Genomic DNA, 22858 nt, shown 5'->3' with positions numbered 1-22858 from the left:
CCAGCCTTTTCTTTCTCTCAAGTCAGCTTTCCCTCTGGCAGAGGACAGCTGCCTGCCCACCCCCAGCGGGGGGCCGGGAGGTTCCCTCCCCAGCCCGGCCCCAGCTTGCCAGATGTTGGAATGGAGTGATTCACAAGCTGGTTGGCCCCATGACAGGGAGAGGCCTTCTCTGTGCTGGGGATTTCACAAAGGCAGGCAGGAATGTGTGAGCAGTGGGTGGGCATGTGACAGTGTTGACTTCAAGTTGGGGACCAGAGAGCAAAGGGGGAAGACCCTTGAAATGAGGGGAGGAGTTATGGCAGAGAGAAGGACTTGGAAGAGTTCTTGATCCATCATCCCCAAAAGGGGGGTTCCTAAAGACAAAGCACACACACGCTAGAAGAGGACAGGTCCAGTCTAAAAGCTTTGGAGAGCCCTGTCTCCCCGCTGACCCTCCTGCCGTCCACCAAACCCAGACATAGCAGCTCCCTCAGCCACAGGTGGCAGCGTACCTGAGCCTAAACCCCAATAAGCATAAGCCAATAGAAAATATCTTTTCTATCCTGTCCTGTAACTGGAAAGTTGAAGAGAGAGGTGTGGGCTTCTGGTAGAGCTGGGTCCGATTTTCTCCTTTGCTCTACATCTCTCAAGTCTTTCGGACTGTCTTTCCACGTGGTGACAAAAATGACCTCCAGTGACTCACAGCTTACTCTTCCTTAGAGTTCATAATCTGCAGAAGAGAGGTTGATCATTCTCTGAACTGCCCTGCAATCCCTAAAAAAGAGGAAGAGGAAGAGTAGGAAGGAGAGAAGGAGGAGGATGACTGATGGTTAACCAATCACTGAGCCTAAGGGCATGGGAATGCCGCCCAACAGGGCCCACCTGTGCAGGGCAGGAAAGTGTTCCTGTGATCCACACACCATCAGCTCCCGCAGGAAGAGTGTTCTCCGAGCTGAGGAAAAGGGAGGGACTCCGGAAGGCAGTGCTCCCCTACCAGGATGCCCCACATATTCAGTCACCACTTCACCCCAGAACTGATAGCCACCCACCTCTGCCAGGTCAACAGGAAGCCGATCCTACCCAGCCACTACCAGGAAGGCCAGCCGCCCTTTGTCCCAATGCCCTTTCCTCCGCTCCATCTGTTTTAGGGCTCTCCAGGCCAGGAGCCCACCGTGAAGGGGCTGGCCCGGGCAGGGAGGGGGCTGGCAGCCGGCTGGGCCCGGGCCCTCCCCGCACACCTCCCCTCCCCTCCCCTCTTGTGGCTGTGCCGTATCAGCCTCTCCTCCACCTCTTCCCTGCAAAGCCACAAAACCTTAAGAACAACTGCAGGGTGCAGAAAATCCCTGGGGTGTTTGACCTGGATCGGTTACAACCAGCCTCTCACTGGGAGACAGAAGTGGACACAGCCCGAGCCCCGTGTCTGGTTACTGGAATCCACAGTGTTTCCGTCAGTTTATCTCCCAGTGAGAGAATGGACATCTGCTCCCCCAAAGCCTGCACCCCAGGAGAGAGCAATAGCAATCCCTCCCAGGCCCACAAATAACACACACAACCCATACACAGACACACCCCATAACCTCACATATATATTAACATACAACACACACACACACACACACACACATTGTGTGTGCAGTTGGGAGTTGCCAGTCCAGCTTCCATACCCATCAGCCCCTGCCCTCAGCCCTTCCAGGTGCCCTGGGCCCTCCCAGGCCCGACGCTGCCCTGCCCCATCTCCTGCCAGGCAGGAGGTTGACCGGAAGTGACTGTGAGCCAAATGGAGCCAGTGGGGAATCCTTGTGCTCTGCTGGAACTTGACGAGAACCAAGCTTGGGAAAGACAGAGCAGAGGCGAGGGGTGACATTGTCTAAAACAGAAAATGACTCACTACCTGACCTAGGTAACTGTAGCCACTCTGTACATCACCTTTATAATCACGGTAATAAAACTGAAAAAGAAAAAAGAGCAGCATGAGTGGGGAAGATTAGAACCTTCTGACATGGTTCTTGGTGCCGTGGACTGTACTCGGACCGGCTGAATCATCGGGGCTGCGCTTTCTAGAACAGCTGGCCCACTTCCCCAGTGGAGTCTGGGGAGCTGCCCTGGCCTCTGATCTGCTTTCAGGAGACTTGGCAGAGCCCTGAGCTGAGCAAGAGTGAGGGCTGCCCGGCCCTGCCCCGGGAGAACCCAGGGATATGGGGTGGAGAAGGAAGCAAATGGGAGAAAGAGGAGGATGAGGGGGGAAGATGAGCAGAACGTGCGGGGAGGAAGGAGAGTGGAAAAGGGAGGAGTCAGTGGGCAAGGCCCTGGGCTTCTTCACATGCTCCTATGGATGGTGGCCCTATACTAAATCAACCTGATCTCCCGACTTCACTCCTGGGTGTTTTTGGCCAAGCCACTGGAAGGTTATGTTACATAAGAGCCCTGTGGTGAAGGCCTCGAGTAACTTTATTCATGATTGTGGAAACATTGGAAGTAATCTTGCCTTTCCTCTGGTGCATACACTGGAAGATTCTAGTGATAAAAAAGAATAAACTGATACTCAACAGCAACATGGTTGAATCTCACAAGCCTTATGTGAAACCCTACAAAAGGAGCATCCAATCTGCACTAACAGGGTAAATGAGTCCTAATTAGAGGCCCCAGTGAAGCAGGACTCTGCTTTGGTAGATGGTGTAGCCAGAGGTGAACTGAAGAAATGCGCATGTCTGCCAGCCAAGCCTCCCCTCTGACACCTAGGGTCTCTGCTCTGGATTCTTCCACAGCTCTTACCGGCCCTGTCCCCTTGGGGCTAGATGACAACTAGAGAAACTGAGGCAGAGTCTACCCCATGGATGGATCCTCTGAAGATCCTCCATCTGCCCAGTAGAAGCTGACAGCTTGAGACCCAGAGACCATCCCCGCAATTGGAAGAAAGGCATTTGTCCCAGGACCATTTGCAAACTACAACTTGCCCCCAGAAAGCCACGCTAGCCGGTGAAGGAGGCATGGCTGCCTTCAAGCTCACCAGCCCACAGCGCCACCTCCCCGTCACCTGTCCCCGCGGAGGAGAACTTGCTCTTAAACACTCCACTCTAAAACCTTCCGTGAGGGCCAGACAGGGAATGTGGCTTAGTGCTACTGTCCTGGACTAGCACTAGGTTCAACTCCCTGGTACCACATAATAAATACAGTTAATAGAAGGAAAATAAAACTAAAAAAAACCCTCCGTGGGCCGCACTGAGGACATGAAAAGGCACACTTGCTGCAGAGTCTCCAATCGCCTTTCTCAAATTCTGTATCTCTGCTGATGCCACATCCAACAACGACAACAACAACAACAACAACAAAAGGCCTTTCCCCTCCTCTGGGCCCCTCCCCTTCCTTCAAGGTCAAGTTCATATTTTCCCACCTCCAGAAATCCTTTGTTGTTGTTGTTGGTCATGGGGCTTGAACTCTGGGCCTGGGTGCTGTCCCTGAGCTCTTCAGCTCAAGTCAAGCACTCTGCCGCTTGAGCCACAGCGCCACTTCTGGTTTTCTGGTGTTTAATTGGAGATAAGAGTCTCATGGACTTTCCTGCCTGGGCTGGCTTTGAACCATGATCCTCAGATCTCAGCCTCCTGAGTAGCTAGGATTACAGATGGTGAGCCACCAGCGCCTGGCAGGAATCCCCTTCTGACCTTCCTAACCACGGGTGGCTACCATCTCTGAGCAGCTCATCTTAATCTCTCTCCTCATGGTGACAGAGACCCATGACCATTTGCATGATGTACATGAGAGGTCCCTGGGCAGACACAAGGTCTCTGTGTCTTGGCTATTAACTATGGCTCACCCCACCTCACCGTGAATCAACCTCTAGGGCCCAGCCATGGGCATCCACATGCTAAACCCCTTGTCTCTGTCATGAACACCAGCTTCTGATGTAGGAACTATGATGTCTCCTGTTGTGACAGATGGACAAACTCAGACTCAGAGAGACAGACTTGCTCAAGGTCATGCAACTTATATGTATCGAGCCCGGACTCCTTATCACTGTCTCTGCATGTGCAGTAACCTCTGAGTCAGGGACAATGTCACCCTCACCGAGGACACTGACAGCAAAGAACACACTCCATGTACAAAAGGCCGTGAGCCAGAGGGGAACACAGAAACAAGGCAAGCTACCTCGTTGAAAATAGATCATACGTGTGCTTGGTTTGTGCATGTGTATGTGTGTGCATGTGCGTGCATGCATGTGTGCTGGTAGTGTCACTTGAATTCAAGAGCTCTTATTTGGCTTTTTCACTCAAGGTTGGCACTTTACCACTAGAGCCACATCTTTACTTCTAGGTTTTGCTGGTTAATTAGACACAAGAGTCCATGGACTTTCTTTTCCCCTGGCTGGCTTCGAGATCCTCAGATCTCAGCCTCCTGATTGGAATTACAGACATGAGCCACCAGCGCCACAAGTCTTAGGAGCAGAGACTTCCTGTGATTGACAGATCCTGAGCTATATGGATGCAGATACTTCACAAAAAAGAATAGGAAATATTTGTGAGGCCGATGCATGGATGACACAAACTATAAACCTGCTGGCATGAAGGTCCTTGTTCTATTTCTATTTATTTTTGTATCTTCCTGTCTTGAAACACTCAAGTCTTGATAACTAGAAGTTTTGAATCTATTAACTTCGATGATGGATATTTTAAAATCTCACGTGACCCAGAGAGACACTGATGCTCGTTTTACTTTGTATTTTGAAGATCGTAGATAATTGTTGTGTCTGTTAGGAAATTACATCTGACCTCTCCTGGAGAAAGCCTTTAAGAAACACAAAGCCAACTCTCAGATGCCCAGGACAGTGGCTTCTGCCCCTCCTCGGTGCAGCGTGTGATGGGTTCAGCCGGAAGCCTGCGGGCCACACTCACTTCCCTCTCGGTGGTTACTACCTTATTAGCCTTGAGCCAGGTATCTATCTTCTGTCTGACTTAATTCTTCTTTAAAATGAGGTAATCTTAGTATCTATTTCACAGGCAGTATAAAACATTAGCCCAACCCTGTCACTTTATAAACATTCAATAAGTCAGAGCCACTTTGTCTTGTTGATATTTGACTGACATTCCGGTAAGTGAATGTGCCAGAACTAATTTTACCACTCCTTGACTGATGGGCGTGAGGTGTTTCTAGTGGATGAACCAGACAAACCATGTGCAAGCCCTGGAAAGGGTTACGGTCTGATAGAAAGAAGAGAGAGAAAAAAGAATAAATGAATAAATGACATCATCCAAGATGCCATACATTAAACTAATAACCAGAACAAGAGAGAGGCAGGCAGTGAACAGAGGCACATGCTAGGGACGTTGGCATAGAGCCACAGTGGGTGAGAAAGAGCTGGGTCTGGACACAACGAGCTCTCCATTCGGTCTAAGGATTCGCAAGCACAGAATCCTGATATGAGAAAGAACTTGGCACAATCAGAGCACGGAGGAAGGCTGAGTGGCTGGAACTGAGGAGTAATGGAAGGAGAATGAACTTGAGCAGCAAAGCACGTAAGACTGCAGAGCCACAGCAAGATGTCAAGAATGTGCAGAAGTTGAGGCCAGGTGATAATCAAAGCGATCGTGTGATCTAGCTTGTTTGTAGATTGCCTCTTGATTTTCCGTGTGTGTGTGTGTGTGTGTGTGTGTGTGTGTGTGTGTGTGTGTGTGTGTGTGTGTGTGTGTGTGTGTGTGTGTGTGTGTGTGTGTGTGTGTGTGTGTGTGTGTGTGTGTGTGTGTGTGTGTGTGTGTGTGTGTGTTGTCGGTCGTGGGGCCTGAACTCTGGGCCTGGGCACTGTCCCTCAGCTCTTCAGCTCAAGGCTAGTGCTCTACCACTTGAGCCACAGTGCCACTTCTGCCTTTTTCTGCTTATGTGGTACTGAGGAATCAAACCCAGGGCCTCATGCATGCAAGGCAAACATTCTACCACTGAGCCATCTTCCCAGCCTCTGTGTGTGTGTGTATGTGTGTGTGTGTGTGTGTGTTTATTGTCCAAGATTGGCACTCAAATTTGGTATCTGACATTTTCACTTATAGGACGCTGTTCTACCACCTGAGTCATGCTTCCAAACTCATCCGCGGAAAGTTAGGAGGATGTCTTATTTTACTCTATTGAAAAAACAATCATGCCAGGTGCTGGTGGCTCACATTTGTAATCCTAGCTACTCAGAAGGCTGAGATCTGAGGATTGTGGTTTGAAGCCAGCCCAGGTACAAAAGTCTGTAAGACTCTTCTCTCCAGTTAGCGCGTGCACACACACACACACACACACACATCATCATCATCATCATTGCCGCCACCGCCACCACCACCACCACCCACACACAGAAGTGGAGCTGTGGCTCAAGTGTCAGAGCAGTAGCCTTGAGGAAAAGAAGCTCAGGGACAGCTCTCCGGACCAGCACACAAAAACAAAAACAAATACTTGGCCCATGACATCTGTTGGACAACACCAAAACAAAGAAGCAAACAAGTCCTTCTCTTCTGTTCAAAGGTTACAGTTTCCTACTTTGTCTCTCATTGACTTTCTGGTTCTTCCCATATGTCAATCTCAGTTGCAGCCCAGCTTTTTATGTAGCCTGAAGTGATACACCATTCTGCTCTGTGTACTTGATCGATTTTCCATGTCATTTGTTAAGCTGTTCTTTTACCTTTAATCTGCAGAGGCAATTTTACCATCTACTTTGTTCTTGAAGTGGCAAGGGTTGGCCCCTAATCCGTGTCTTTCCTCCTCCTGGCTCGTTCTTGTGCCAACAATGTATTGTTTGCCCTCCAGTGGCTTTGTGGTTTATCTTAGGGTCCATGGAGCAGGCCCCTCCCTTCTTCTGATATTGTTAAGGAGGATTTTGCTATCCAGGCATATTTCCTAAGAGAGGAAATTGAAGATGTGCTTTGGTGGTTGACTTGTGCTTATAGCTTTTTTTGCCTCCTGAAGTTTTTAAGCTTCTATTTGAAACCAGGCAAGATTTCTTTACTGGCTTCTAGGTTTGAACTTGATTTAAGAAGGTCCTACTCATCCCAGTATTATATGAAACTCTTTGCTAATATTTTACTTGAAATCATATATAGGGAATTTTTTTTCAGTCATGGGGCTTGAACTCTGGGCTTGGGTGCTGTCCTTGCACTCTTCAGCTGAAGGTGAACACTCTACCGCTTGAGCCACAGCGCCACTTTTGGTTTTCTAGTGGTTTATTGGAGATAAGAGTCTCACAGACTTTCCTGCCTGGGCTGGCTTTGAACCATGATCCTCAGATCTCAGCCTCCTGAGTAGCTAGGATTACAGGCATGAGCCATCGGCGCCCGGCTCATATATAGGGGTTTTTTAAAAATATTCAAACATACATATTTGTATTCTAGCTTATTTTAGAATTTTAAGAAAGCAATTAGTAATTATCTGACATTAGGATCACTGTAACGTAAATTTGATTCAATGTAAAGTATCAGTGGAGGGCATTAGGGATTTTTCTTGAAGGGGGGTATTGCTGTTACTTGTGTGTGTGATTATTCGTTGAGACAGCATCTCCCTATTTCTGTGGCTGGTCTGGAACTCTGGGTCCTCCTACCCTAGCCTCCCAAATACTGAGAGTACAGATGTGCACCACCACACCCCAATTTAAAAACTCATTTGTGGTTTTAATGGTTAGATAGTCGATCTCTATTCATGGTTAAGACATTCTCTCTTAAGTTTTATTTTTTTGTAGTATCAAGTTTGGGACCTCACTCTACTTCAGATGGTAAGCAAGCTTTTCCAATAACGAATAGCCCAGCCTTTCAGCACTGATTGAAAAACGCTTCCTTTACCATACATTAAAATCCCAGACAGACCCAAGGGCTGCGTCTAGGCTATATTTTGTTGACAACAGAAGGCGCTGGAATCTAGAGGCTGTGGCACAGTTGACACATTTAGTTGAGAGAGAGACAGAGGCCGAGAGTTACCAAGCTCTAGCAGGTGTGCAGATCCGCCAAGCCAGGTAGAGAGAAGCCGTGGGCGGTGGGGACAGGCCCTGAGCCTCTGGGGGACGGGGGAGGCAAGGTCCCTTCTCCCTGGCTTCTCTGGGGAGGGAGGCCAGCCGAGCTGCTGCAAGAGAAATGTTCATCTCGAGACCGAGAGGCGGCTTGGATTCCTCATTGTGCTCAGCATGGCTGTGCCCCGGTGGGACCATGCCTGGCTCTTCTCACCTCCCAGCCTCCCTCCTCCCCCCTAGGATCCTCAGTTTCCGCTGTGCCAGTGAGATCTCACACTGGACACGTGGCTGGTGGGTGTAGCCCTCCTCTCCCCTCACAAGGAGGACTTCGGTGGTCTCCGCCCACAGCCCTGCACGCTGCCCCCCACAGGCGGTGCCCACGGAGGCAGAAAGCAGGCAGGAAATGCTTTCTGGCAGGCCTGCCCCTTCCGTCCTGGAGAGTTGCAAGGTTGCATCTTGGCAGAGGTTCAGGAGAGTATGGAGAAAGAAACTGCTCTGCCGCCCCTAGCCTCCTAGTCAGCTGATCTAAGCCAACTCAGGTGAGCAAGTTGAGGCCCTGTACTTGAGGAGAACATAGTGAAGAAATTTCCAGAATGGACCTCCCATTCTGTTACCATGCCCCCACTCCTACTTCTAATCCTCCCTCTCCATCCTACGCGATTCCCTACTCACCCCCTAAGTGGATCCCCATTGCCACGCCAGTCAACCTTCTCTTCTTAAAGTTTGGTCATGTCACTTTCCTGCTCAGAAATGATAGATGGGCCAGGTCTGGTGTTGCATGCCTATAATCCCAACACCTGGGATGCTGAGGCAGGAGAATCTCCAGTGTGAGGCCAGTCTGGGCTGCAAAGAGACACCTCCCAGAAACAAACAGAAAACCATCCTGGCTGTCCATTACCTAGAGACCAAGCCAGAATTTAAGCCTGGCCTTGGAGAGTTCTATATAAATCCTTCACATCTGGAAAGACCTATAGTTTTGGGGTTTTGGGGGGGTTATTTGTTTTGTTTTACACAACTAAGATGCTACAAAAAGAAGTGACCAGCCAGGCGCAGGTGGCTCACACCTGTAATCTTAGCTACTCAGGAGCTGAGATCTGAGGATCACAGTTCAAAGCCAGCCCAGACAGGAAAGTCCATGAGACTCTTACCTTCAATTAATCATCAGAAAATCAAAGTGGCGCTGTGGCTCAAGTGGTAGAGCGCTCGCCTTGAGCTGAAGAGCTGAGGGACAGTGCCCAGGCCTGGAGTTCAGGCCCCATGACCGACTGGAAAAAAAAAAAAAGTGACCAGCAACTCTGTCTCTCCACACTGGTTTCTCCACGAAGCTTGCCTTCTCTTGGCCCAACTTCCCCACTTCCTGTCTCCCCTCCCTACCCAAGCACCAGGCAATTTGCATAGCTAAGCATCCCCTGCTTTCTGACTTCTTGCTACCTCCATGAAGCCCTCCTGGAGGCCATTCTTTTACTCTCCAGCTGGGGGTCCCTTCTCCATTTTCTCTGCTCCCCAGTCACTTCTCAGTTGAGTGACAGATCCCAACATGCCACCAACTTCCCGAATGTAAATGATATTATGTTAATCCTCCTAGAATACCTGTCACTGTCGCTGTAGGGAGACTCAGACCTCAGAGGACTTCAACGCATTTGACTCCCCAGCTGGACTTTCAGCAACTCCAGGCTTGAGATTTCTGATCTTAGTAGCGTGTACCCAGCAAGTGCTTCCTAAGTGCACGAACTATGTTGGATTAGCAGAGTCTGTGGAGGAGGGAAGGTGCTACATTTGTGTCCTTGGCAGTGGAGTGGATGGCAGGGCAGGAGGGACGCGTTGAGGGCAGCCGCTCCTCCCTCTCTAGAGGGCCAGGTGCAGATGGGAACTCCGGTCCCATCTGTCCTGTGTTCATGTTTAGATCTCACCCACTGCTCTATAAAATCATTCCTATCTATGGGCCAGAAAAGCCGGTTGTGAGGCCTCAGGCAGAGTTCAGGCAGGAAACTCCTAGAGTCCAGCAGCCCAACAGGCAGAGCCGTTCGGCCTGTCAGACCCCTGCGCCAGCCAACCCCAGGCAGAGATAAGGATCACCAGGGAGGGGCTGGTGGTGCGTCCTCCACGAGGCTGGGGACTGGCGGGGACTGGGCACCCTCACCTCCACCCAGCCCTACCCCAAGTGGCCTCTTCTCAGCAAGGCTGGGGTGATTATTTCCTTTCTTCCCCCTCACACAGGGACCCCCCAATCCTGAGCCCAGCCTCTCATGGGATCCCTGCCCCCAGCCTTTAGATTGTCCAGGAGCCTTGGGGGCTGAGGTGGACATGGGAGGGAGGATGCCATCTCCCAGAGGGGCATCTGTTAGTCACGACCAGCATGAGCTGGAGAGCTGGGGGCTTCCTTCCATCAGCTTGGCAACCCTAAAGTCACAGGGTCCAGCATCTTCTTCTTGTCATCCCTGGGTCCTCATCTGACCTGGTCACCGGGCAGCTAGGTTACAGGCTGCCGACACCTGAGGGCCAGCTCTTCTGCCGGCCTCTACGTTTCTAAGACCGAGGGACCTCGGCTCGGGCACCCCATCCTTCTGCCCATCGTGGCCACTCCCTGGGCCATCCCACTGCCCAGAGGCATCGGGAGGGTGGGGCTCTGAGTCAGAGTATAAGTTCCTGATCTTGCCACCCAGCTGGAGAGCCGCCACGATGCTCCCGAGGCAGATGCCCGCTTGGGTCTCCCACTCCCTGACAGAGCCGTGCGAAGCAGAAGATGACAGGTGCTTGGCCGCCTGTGCCTTGGAGGTGAGGGTCCAGTGCTGGAGGTAGAGGTGGGCAGGAAGTGGAGGGTGGGGAGCCAGGGGCTGAGGGTAGGAGATGAAGCCTAGGAATGGCTGGCAGGTATTGTATATTCCACAAACCTTGGCTCAGAATCCTCTACCTAGCACTTGAGGGAAATACTTCAGTCCAGGCCCGGAGTCCTGGGCGGATGGCCAGCGGCGAGTTTCCACGGGTACCACAGGGCTCCATGTGGTGGCTCAGGGCCATCCTAAAGCCAGGCCTGCCCCCAGGATAGACTCTAGTGCTCAGAGGAGCTGTCCTGGATGTACTAAAGCTCCATGCTCTGTGTGTGTGTGTGTGTGTGTGTGTGTGTGTGTGTGTGTGTGTGTGTGTGTGTGTGTCTGTGTCTGTGTCTGTGTCTGTGTCTGTGTCTGTGTGTCTGTGTGTGTGTGTGTGTGTGTGTGTGTGTGTGTGTGTGTGTGTGTTGAGAATTGATGACATCACCAAGTCAGTTGCCATCAGCCACAAAGCTGTGCCCCCAGGTTGGTGGTGGAGGCTCTTGGATCCAACCAATCCCTCCCAGCCTGGCAGGGAGACCCGCTGGGTTGTGGATCTGCCAGGGCACCTGTCTGGGCATAGATGTGCCACGGGGAAGATTGTCAGCTAGCTCCTCCGGGGCAGCAACTTCCTCCTCATTACCTTCCTGCGGCCCCTGCCCTGTCCTCACCAAACCGCTGCGGGAGCCGGTGAAGCCCTGTGGGGTGTCTCATCGCTTTAGAGCGGGGAGAAGGAGACCCTGGTGAATCTCCACGGGGGGGGGGTGCTCTCCACTGCACGTGACCAGTGGCTCTCAGCCCTGGCCGGGACACACACTGCCTCCCGGCTGACCCACAGGCCTCCACCGGTTGGCACTTGTTCCTCTTGCCTATCCAGCCTGGTAGAACTTGCAGAATCTGGAGCCAGGACAGAAGTGCCAATGGGGGGGGGTGGGCAGAGCAGCTGAGACCCGAGGGCTCAGAGTGTGGCCCCCAAGGCTCCTCCTAGCCAAGCTGTTTGTTGTCCCTCTCAGGCTCTGAAGCGTCTGAACTCAGCATCAGGAATCCCTGTCAGGGCTGGGAAGGTGGCTCAGTGGTAGAGTGCTTGCCTTGCATGCATGAGGCCCTGGGTTCGATTCCCCAGCACCACATAAGCAAAAAGAAAAAAGCCGGAAGTGGTGCACTGTGGCTCAAGTGGTAGAGCGCTAGCCTTGAGCCAAAGAGCTGAGGGACAGCGCCCAGGCCCAGAGTTCAGGCCCCACAACCGGACCCCCCCAAAAAAAAAAAAGGAATCCCTGCCATACCTCCCTACCCCATGTGGATGACAAGAAGGAAGGAAGGCAGCCACAACAGGCCCCTTGTGGGTGATCTGTAGTCTGGGATATTGCTGCAACTGGCTGAGACCTGTTTGGAGTCCCAAATATTCCCTTCCCAATAGTTGCCTTTTGGGAGGCTGATCTGACCTCTGATCCAGTGCTGCAGGGGCCCCGATGGCTACACCCAGCTCTGGAGTGAGGAAAAGCCTCGAGGGCTGAGCCTGTCCTGAGATGCCCAGGGAAGGGAACTGTCTTACGATGTCCAGGCCTGGTGGGATTGTTTGGGGAGGAGATGCGTACTGTGTATGACCCTGAGATCCAGCACTTCTGAAACCTGGTCAGACCCAGGAAACCCATCTGTAACCCACATTCTTTGGGCTGATTTATGGCAACAACTGGACCCTTGGGCCTAGGGAGAACCAGGCTTGGGAGCTAGCTCTGCCACTAACCAGTCTGGTGTAGTGGCTTGGAGCAGGCTCTCATTCTGAGTCGTTGTCTGTGGTGAGGTTGGTTTCCAGGTGAATAGGAAGGCGGGTACGTGGGTCTGGCTCTGTAGCTTCCAGCTGTGGGAGCCTGTAGGAGACACCATCTCCCCAGCCTGTATGCATTCCTCTGGGAGGAATCGGGCTGTCCTCCTCCCAGGCTGGCTGAGGCTCAGATACGAGCCTACGGATGCACCTGCTGCAGGGACCAGCACGCCAGATTATAAACTTGGTTTGCCACATCCTCCAAAAGTCATCCTATAAAATTAAGGGTGGACAGAAACAGCACTGGACTCTCCAACCTGCGTGCTAGCACTCTACCACTCGGAGCCACAGTGCCACTTCTGAGTTTTGGCGGTTAATTGGAGATAAGTGTCTCATGGGCTTTTCCTGCACAGGCTGGCTTTGAACTGCGATCCTCAGATCTCAGCTTCCTGAGTAGCTAGGATTACAAGTGTGAGCCACAGGTGCCTGGCTCCCTGAACTTTGGATTTCAAACACTGACTTGGATTCTACAATCTCACCGGTTTCTGGTTCCTATCCATATAATCATAGACCTGTGCTGTCTCTTTTTATTGTATCTATTAACTCCGCACCATGAAGTTTTGGTCATCTCCAGCAGCACCACTTTCATAGGAGTTGACCTCTTACATCAGGAGCAAAACGCCTCCATCCTTCCCAGGAAAGCAGTGCTCCTCATAGCGGGTTCCTGTGATTCTGGGTATCAACACCCTGTTGTGTCTCTCAGATCCCTTTCAGACTGTGTCTCTCTGTCAGCCAAACTTGGGTCTCTCCTGAAAATTCCCGAGGTAGAAGGTAGAAAGTGAGGTCTGAGGCTCAAAATAGACCAGCAAGGAACCCTCTGGAGAAACTAGTAAATAGGAACTTCTCCAAGGCCCCAATGGCTGTGATGCATTCTGGATGCTCACAAAGCGATCGTGGAAAGAAATGTTGCTAGCAGGCCTGGCATGGTGTGGCTCACACGCGTAATCCCAGCTACTCAGGAAAGAGATTGGGAGGATCGTGGTTTGAGACCAACCCTTGGGTGGTGGGGGCAGGAGGGTGTCTGAAAAACAACTAAAGCACAAAAGGACTAGGTACATGGCTCAAGTGGTAGAGGACCCGCCTAGCAAGCACAAAGTCTTGAGTTCAAAATCCAGTAGCACCAGAAATGAAAATAAATATAGTTAGTAGAAGCATGGCCAGTAGGGTTATTTGGGTTGGGGGGCATCAAGAGAATTCAAATGAAAAGTAGGAAAACTGGTTGTAGGAGAAGACAACGAAGGTAGAGGCGGTGAGGGCAGCCTGTCTTCATCCTTGCCAAGGGTCACTTCAAGTTAGGTGCCCAGTGGTGACACACGCAGGTTTGAGAGTCAGAGTCACATTCTCTTTGCTTCTAGTTGAGAGCCCCGAGTCCAGGACTTAGTCTCAGCTTCTGCACCTGAACATCGAGGCTACTGAGGGTGGCTTTGTGGGTGAGGGTAAGGAGCAAGCCAGACCCTCTGCAGGGAAGCTGTGACAGATGCACCGCAATAGACCCTCCACAGACGCTCACCGATGTTGCCCAGTCACATCGACTAGGGAGAAATGGTGGACCTCAGCAGGCATTAGGTTTGGATGACAGGAGAGGATGTTTCTGGAAAGCAGAAGTCCTTTGGTGAGGTTTTGAGGAACCGGTGGATGTTTCTTCCCTCTCAAAGCAGACGCTCGGGAGCTGGGCTGTAGGCAGCCGCTGCTAGAGGCAGGGGAACGGCTGTGATGGCTGTGAGAGTCCTGGGGCCCCGGGATCAGAGACCTGCAAAGCGCGGACAGATCCCCAAGGACAGACCTCTCCTCTGGTGAGGCCTTGGCCCGGCCCTGGGTGCTCTGAGGTGGGCCGTGGGACTTGAACCGCCGGGACTGTGTTCAAGCTAAACGTGCTTCCTGCCTCCTCACCAGGCCATGCCACAACCCTCTATGCCAGGAGACAGTGCCCAGGAAAGTGCTCACGATTCCGTAGCTGACCTCACAGAAGGCACAGGACTGTGCGGTCGCCTCTTGCTGTGGTTTTGAGGCCGCTGTTGTGGGGAGAGGAGAAGAAGAGACCCTGAGATTTCAGGTCTTTAGCTCAAGGACTGAAAACTTAACTTTCCCGGGGCCATCGTTCTATTGAAGTCCCAGAAAAGTCTGGAAGGACTAAAGGGTACTCAAGGGACTAGAAGAGTCTATCTGAATCCAGACCCAGGCTGGACCGTGGGGAGATTTCAGAGTCAGGCAGAGGAGCCTGTGGCCAGCTTGTCCTCCTGGGGAGGGCGGGGCCTGCCATGCTGGCAGGGCTCCCAGGAAGTGATGAGGGAAAGCAGAGGAGCAGGACAGCACCATCAGCACCAGCGGAGCCGGGCTCGGGGTGTCACTCCCAGCCATGAGGTCAAAGCGTTGCGGGAGAGGCACAGGCTGAGCTCCAGCCCCCTGGGGTTAGCGACAGCTACACAGACGCCTCCAGCAGGCCTCCGCCATCAAAGCAAGGATTACCTGAGCTTCTGCCATCAGGAAAAGAGGTTGCTGCATGCTAGCCAAGGCTTCACAAATACCAAGAGCAAAGCAACAAAGAGGCAGGAGGCGGATTGGCGACCAGGAAGGCTCTGGGGAAGGGGCCCGAGGGGCACGGGGTGAGGGCGGTGGAAAGGCTGTGGACGGAAGCAAAGCGTGGGGGGGGGTGAGCCCGAGGGTCCCAGCGAGCAAGGGTCCAAGCTTGACGGGTGTCTGTCCCTCCTCCTACGCACACTCCAATTGTCTCTTGAGCAAGCCACCATCTTAAGTGGACAAGGGGAATTATCTTCTCTGTGTGGGGTGGGAATAAGGTTTGCAATGAGGGAGAGGCACCCCCTGCCCCCCCTCCCCCGCTCAGGACCCCCTTTGCACTTTCTGTATCTAAGCATGCTTCAGGTGGTGAAGGTTGGAAGGTGTAAAATCAGACATGGTCTTCATCTCCTACAGAACTTTCCAGAACCCACCAGGCAGGTGGGAAGGCAGATACTGGAGCAAACAGGGGTCGCGTGGCCTGCAGGCGGCTGCACCGTGAATGTCAGGGCGGCCTGTGGGGTGGGAAGGTCTCCCCCGGGGACTGGCCTCGTGGCCCCTGAGTGAGCTCACTGTCCTCTCCACCCTCAGGAGGGCCGATCTCCATGCCACGAGTTGACAGTGAGGGTCATCAGGATGAAAAACGTCCGGCAGGCTGACATAGGTGAGTCGCTTTCCCCTCGCCTTCCTTCCTTGTCAGCTTGGGGGTCTGGGTGGAGGCCCTGGCTGGAGGAATGGTCTCTGTGTGTGTGTGTGTGTGTGTGTGTGTGTGTGTGTGTGTGTGTGTGTGTGTGTGTGTGTGTGTGTGTGTGTGTGTGTGTGTGTGTGTGTGTGTGTGTGTGTGTGTAGACACGTATGTATATTCTCTGGTTGCATTGCACACTTTGTGGTTTATGTCCTCCCAAACTCCTCCTTCTTTTTCTTTTTTAATCGGTCATGGGACTTGAACTCTGGGCATGGACGCTGTTCCACCACTTGAGCCACAGCTCCACTTCCAGTTTTCTGGTGGTTTATTGGAGATAAGAGTCTCACGGACTTTCCTGCCTGGGTTGGCTTTGAACTGTGATCCTCATATCTCAGCCTCCTGAATAGCTAGGATTACAGGCCTGAGCCACCGATGGCCGGCTCCAAACCCCCCACTGCTAGAGGCACCCCAGCCCTAGGAAGCCTGCAGTATATACATGTATCTCTTCCCTCCACTGTCTCCCCCATCCTCTCCCCACACTACATCCCCCATCTCCTGCTCCTCACTCTCCCCTTCTCACACTTCTCCCCTCCTGTCCCCTCTCCTCTGCACTGTCCTTCCCCCACTCTCTCCTTCCCACTTTCTCCTCCTTTCAGTGTCCATTTTCAGCAGTAACACCAGCTTCCTGCATTCCTTGCTCTTGCATGAGTTTAGGGGACGTTGGGGTGAAGAAAGGGGACCAGTTGCCGGCCCTTTCCAGAGCTCCTTCACACGGAGCCCAAATCAGGCACTAGAGGCCATGCCAGAGCCCACGGCCCCAGTTCTGCGGCCTGGCACCCCTGATGAGGTAGGACATGGAGGACCATCTTCTCCCAGTGCATCTTTGCCCTCCTGATGAAGTCTGAAGCCTCGGAAATCAGAGAGGCTCTGTGTCAGGAAAAACAAAAACAAAAAGCAAAGGCATCAGATGACAGGATGTGTCCCAGACCTTGCCTTTGAGGTGGCCTCCAGTGATCAGCCGCTCCCCATGCCGCCCTCCCGAGAGGCAGCCTGGCTCCCGCAGGGAGAGGCGTCTCTGGGTCCCAGGACGGCGGCTGTGGGGGGCGTTGCCTCCTCACTAGTGACCACACAGGAGTGCTTAAGATCCACAGGACTCCCTCAAAGCGAAGGTGGGCCTGAGGGGACAGGGAAAGCCAGCCAGGGAGGACGTCCAGGCCCAGAACAGCTGTAGAAGAGGTCATTGCTGTCCTGTCACTCCAGAACTTAAAGCCAAAGGACACAGAGCTGGGAGGGACAAGAAAGGTACATGGAGTGTCTGAGTTCTGAGGGTCACACAATTTAAGCGTCCAGAGACTGGGAGCCTGGTCTGGGAGCGGTTCTGGTGGGTCAGGGGTGAGGTGTCCATCTCCTGATACCCGATGACAAAACACCATTTGATCCCCAAACTACCTAAAGGGATAGCGACTTTGTAGGTGAGAGGTTAATGATTGATTGCCCATGGTGCCTGTAATGTTTGATCCCAGGTCTGGGACAGATCAGGGGAAGGAGGCCGGGCCTAGATGGTGAATAGCCATCTAGAAACCACACAGGAGTGGGATACAATGGCTTCCAAGCGACAGGGACCAAGCAGGCTTCAAGCTGAGCCTCTGAAGGGTGAGGGGTCCGGGGCCCAGGCCAGCCAGAGCAGTCTCCAGCAAGCTTGGGCCACCGACTGCCACACAGATGGCCAGGGCCTGTCCTCTCCAGCTCCTTGGGGCTTTCCTAACCCACCCAAGAGTGATCTCAAGAGCCAGTTCCCTGGACAGGACTGTGGTCACCTTGCCTTCTCTGCCCACAACACAGTGGGTCCCTCACTTTGCTCCCTGTTGGACAGAGGTCACCCCTCCCCCAGGAGCAAGCCCGGTTCCCACACTCGTTCCTCCGGGCCCTCCTGAGGTGTGTCTGTCCCAGCCGCTCGAGTCACTCCGGTTGCACACTGCCTCTGCATGCCTGTACCTGCGTCTTCTCACCCACTAGGGTCCTTTCCTCTCTCTCCTCCCTGCCACGCCTGTCCCCCAGTGTCTGATGGGTGGTGTCTGGCTCTACCAGTCTCCTCTCTACCTTCCCCGCATGCCCCTCTGCGATACAGGCTGTTTCTGGGGTTCTCTTTGGGAACCCCTTTTTGTTTATGCTTTGCTTACTTCTCCCAGGTAACCCCAGGGCCCATACAGCATTGGAGGGGGCAGCCTGAGTCACATCGGGCCTGAACCCCACTATTGTCATGGGCTGGGCCATGTTGCTATCTTCCCTGGTACATTAGAGATAAGATGCCCCTCCTAGATGGAATCAAATAAATAGCTCCCAAGTTTAGGCTTCAGACCTGCGCTTTTTTTTTTTTTTTAATTTAAGATTTTGGAAAGGGTGTCAGGTGTCAGTGGCTCACGCCTGTCATCCTAACTACTCAGGAGGCTGAGAGCTGAGGATTGTGGTTCAAAGCCAGCCCAGGCAGGAAAGACCATGAGACTCTTATTTCCAATAAAATTGGAAGTGGTGCTGTGGCTCAAGTGGTAAAGCACTAGCCTTGACCTGAAGAGCTGAGGGACAGCGCCCAGACGCAGAGTTCAAGACCCACAACCGACAAAAAATAAATAACTAAATAAATAGATTTTGGAAAGGCTAACAACAATGAGTTTTCAGAAGTTCAGGGGTGACACCCTCTCCCAGAGCAAAGAGAACACTGGCCCAGGACAGGATCAGGGCAGGGAGACCATCAGACCAGAAAACCTCCCAGCCATCAAGACTTGGATTCCTCTTGAGAAAGCAAATTATAACCTACATCAGAAGGGGCTGGGAAGGTGGCTTGGTGGTAGAGTGCTTGCCTTGCATGCATGAAGCCCTGGGTTCAATTCCTTAGTACCACATACACAGAAAAAGCTGGAAGTGGCGCTGTGGTTCAAGTGGTAGAGTGCTAGTCTTGAGCAAAAGAAGCTCAGGGGAAGTGGCCAGGCCCTGAGTTCAAGCCCCATGACTAGCAAAAAACAAAAATCCTTACATCAGCAGCCCAGGGGAAGCAGGAGGGGAGAGAATGTTCTGATCCGTGAAGATAATTGAGTCCTGTCTGCCACCCACAGTACAGGAAAGAGTTGTGTCATATGACCAAGCACTCTGTCAGTCTACAAGAAACAAGAATTGGAACCTGTCTGTGACTAGGAAATGCCCTCCTGGCCCTGCAATCTCAGATTGGCACACAAGTGTTGCCATTCCGTACGGCCAACGAGACTGACGCTCTCCTTGTGCACAGCTAATTGAGTTTCCTCCAGATTGTCATCTGGGTGCTGGCCATCTTCCCTCATCGTCCCTTCCCCAGGTCCCCCCTCTTAGAACTCCCAGCCTTGCCTGTATTTGGGATGGGAAAGATTTCTGCAAAGGAATAATTTTTTAAAAAAATAGCCTGGTACAGGTGGCTCACAGCTGTAATACCACATACTCAGGAGGCTAAGAGCCAGAGGATTAAGATTTGAAGCCAACCCCAGGCAGAAAAGTCCACAAGACTACATCTCCAGCAAAAAGCCACACTGGGGGCATGGTAGAGCTGAGCTAGTATTTGAACTCAAATACCAATCTCACAAATTAAAAAGACAAAAAAAAAAAAAGCCTGAAAAATTCATGACTGGAATGTGTGTTTCTTTCAGAAGTATCTTCTCTTTTTTTTTGTTTGTTTTTTTGGTCTGGTCGTGGGGCCTGAACTCTGGGCCTGGGTGCTGTCCCTCAGCTCTTCAGCTCAAGGCTAGTGCTCTACCACTTGAGCCACAGTGCCACTTCCAGCTTTTTTTTTCTGCTTATGTGGTGCTGAGGAATCGAACCCAGGGCCTCATGCATGCAAGGCAAGTGCTCTACCACTGAGCCACCTTCCCAGCCCAGAAGTATCTTCTCTTAACTGGAGATTTAAACTGCAGTCCCACGTCCTGAGATATTCCTTCAAGAGCTCAGTGGGGAAAGTTGACGCATAGATTGGTGATGGGGAAGTAACCTGAGAGGGACAAAGGCCTTACAAGGTGCTTCATGTCATCCAGACTAAGTAGGCTGTACAGAGCCAGCAGGTGAAGAGTTGGTCTGTCCCCACCAGCAAGCTTCCACCGAGGGGACAGGCCTGGGAAAGATACATTCCCGGCCTGGAGGAAGGGCTGGTATCCAGAAAAAGCCCAGGGAGGGGGCCAAGAAGGCTGAGCAGGTCCGGGGTGCGTCTGTCTTTGTGCAGAACAATGGGGCATGATGAGCTGCTTACCTAGATCTGCAGTGACTCAGCCCGAGGATTTCCGGGGTTCTGATACAGCACCATAGCAGGAAGCTGAGCTTTTCATTCATTCATTTATTCACAAGAGAGTGCCCGTTCTGTCGCCGGACCTAGACCCCCTCAGACTCTCCCGCCATGGAGTCGGGATGTTCACGGTGTGACAGAGATGTGGGTAGCACATACTCTGCCCTGAGAGGAGCTGCGTGCTCTGGGACAGAGGCCCCTGGTGCTCAGGACGGTTCCCAGAAGAGACAGGAGAAGAGGCGGAGGGGCCTGGGCAGAAGGAGCAGTACCCACAGAGGCCTGCAGGGGAGATGTCATGGCACCTTTGGGAGTTGGAAAGGGACTGAGTTTGGCATCTGGAGTGTGTGTGTGTGTGTGTGTGTGTGTGTGTGTGTGTGTGTGTGTGTGTGTGTGTGTGTGTGTGTGTGTGTGATCATGAGCATTGGGGCTCCCCGCTTAGGGCAGAGGCGGGGGGGGGGAGGGGAGAAGGCAGGCAGAGTGAGAGGTGGGAAGAGCTCAATGGATTCAACGCGAGTCAAAGAGGACACTGGGCTTTTGGCCAGGACACCCAACCCAAGTGGATAGCAAGAGGAACAGGTCGAGCCCAGGGGGAGGGGGCTGGGGGCAATGACGTCATCATGTCCTTCCGGTTCTGTCTGACTCTGGTCATTCTTTCTGCTGGGGTTAAATCACTATTACTCATCGAAAGGACAGCATCATCTTACCTTTGTGGGTTTTCCATTTCGTGAGTTTTTTTCTGGAGCAAGGTCTCATTCACCCAGATGAGCCTTGAATCTCCCTCTTCCTGCCTCAGTCACCCAAGCACTGGGATTACAGGCAGGTGCCACCTCACCTGTATCCAAGGGGAGGAGGGCCATGAGTTCTTATGCATGAAGGGGGAGCTGTATAAGCAGGTGTCAGGAGTGAAATCAGAAGTCAGGAATGCCTGTATGCAAAACATGGTTACCGGCACTGATAAAGCTTTTGGTAGAGGGTGGATGACGCAGGCAGCCTCAGTTCCTGGTTTCTTGTTCGTCTGTGATTATTAGCAATCATTATGAAATAGTTGACTCCGTTCTGTAACATAGAACTCCCGTCCTCACTAGCTTTACCTTCTAGAAGGCTTCTGAAGCTGCCTGGCTTTCTCTGAAGTCCACATGTGCACGATGTTTGCCTGAGGACCTGCCCAGCACATCTCCAGCACAGGGACAAAGGCCCCTCTCCCTCCCTCCTCCCAGGCAAAATGCACCAGGGAAGCCAGGTGGGGCCGGATGCTCTTTGCCTTGCCCCTTCCACTCCAACCAGAAGGTTGGGGAGACCTTTTTCCCATTTGGAAAGGCCTGATTGGGTGAGAGCCTCTGACCCTTCTCCAGGTCAGGTAGGGCAACATTACCCTTGGGTTGTTCACCGGGCTTGGCTGCACCTCATTCGGGAGACTAATAGCCATGGAGAGCAGCCTCCTTCTGAGCTTTTCGAGGCCCACTCACAATAGACTTTCCCTTCCTCCTCCTCGTGTCTCCTCAGAAGAGCTTGCCTCTAATTTGGTTTCCCTGGCACTAAGGCAGGAGGAGGTCAACTGGACCTTCCAGATCTGGCCAGCAGAGAGGGCTTGTGTGACCATACCTTGTCCCAAACCAACAGGTGTCTGCTCCAAGAGCAGGCCACTTCTGCCTTGGGCCACCTGTGTTTGTGGGAATGCTTGGTGGGCCCTGCCATTTCCTCTTACCTCATGGTTCAAGGACCAAAGTCTCTGGGCAGGTAGAGGCCTGGCTGGGGGTGGGGGGGGTGCTGCTGAGAGAAGCCTCCCCCCCCCCCCCGGCTCCCGTTGGAGCCTCTCTGCCCTCAAGTTGATTCTGCTCCCTTCCCATCCCCCCGGTCTTTCTTGGACAGTGAGCCAGCCAGACTGCTTCGTGAGCCTCTGGCTGCCCACGGCCTCTCGGGAGAAGCGGAGGACCAGAACCATCTCCAACTGCCCAAACCCGGAGTGGAATGAAAGCTTCAGCTTCCAGATCCAGACCCAAGTGAAGGTAAGACGCGGGGATGGCACCCGCCTGCCCTGCCTGCTTCTCCGTGGGTGGATGCAACCATGACAACCAGACTTACCCCCTCTGTCCCCCCCACCCCCACGCACACACGCCAGAATGTGCTGGAGCTGAGCGTCTGTGATGATGACAGCATGACCCCAGACGACCATCTCTTGACAGTTCTCTACGACCTCGCCAAGCTCTGCTACCGGAAGAAAACCCACGTAAAGTTCCCCCTTAACCCAGAGGTGGGTACCCAGGCCAGACACAGCCTCCTGCCGAGTGAGGACACACCGTGTATTCCCATGATGCCATTTGCCCAGGCACAGACAAGCACTAGCACTTCCTAGCTGTGTGACGGTGAAAAGAACCCAGCTTTCCTCATTCTCCTGTAAAGCCACGATAATAATCATACCTCCACACGGGGGCTGTGAGGCTTAGGAACATGTACTAGGGGCGGCCAGCGATCAGCATTGGTGGCACAAATGAAGATGTCTGTAGAAAGTCCACAGGCACAGAGGCCGGGGAGGGGACGGGAGGGAAGATCTGCAAGTCATGGGAGGTCAGAACTAGAGTGGGCCAGCATGTCTTGCATTCGAGCATCCAGCAAATCCCCCTCGGGGAGCAAAGGTCTCAGCTACCACTGAGGCCTGGAGAATGGGGAAGCAGGGGAGGCTGGGGATCAACCTGCAAAAGAGGCCCCTGGAAGTAGAGGAAGGCCCACGGCGGCTCATCTCTACACCCTGAATACCACCCCCTCCCCTTATGCCAGAGACCTGGGGAGAGAGCGA

General features: G+C 52.8%; 1 protein-coding gene across 1 annotated transcript in view; it reads left to right on the top strand.

The window, feature by feature from the left end:
- Nucleotides 1-22858, top strand: part of Pla2g4e (phospholipase A2 group IVE) — a 58793-nt gene that overhangs the window by 20503 nt on the left and 15432 nt on the right. The window contains exons 2-4 of the mRNA XM_070005861.1: nt 15674-15746; nt 21934-22070; nt 22184-22315. Coding sequence (XP_069861962.1) covers nt 15674-15746; nt 21934-22070; nt 22184-22315 — 342 coding nt within the window. The remainder of the gene's footprint in view (nt 1-15673; nt 15747-21933; nt 22071-22183; nt 22316-22858) is intronic.

Source organism: Dipodomys merriami, unplaced genomic scaffold, assembly GCF_024711535.1.
Source record: "Dipodomys merriami isolate MVZ:Mamm:240054 unplaced genomic scaffold, mDipMer1.0.p SCAF_69, whole genome shotgun sequence".
Lineage (NCBI taxonomy): Eukaryota > Metazoa > Chordata > Mammalia > Rodentia > Heteromyidae > Dipodomys > Dipodomys merriami.
The sequence above is the reverse complement of the archived record's forward strand: the minus strand, read 5'-3'. Positions and strand labels throughout refer to the sequence as shown.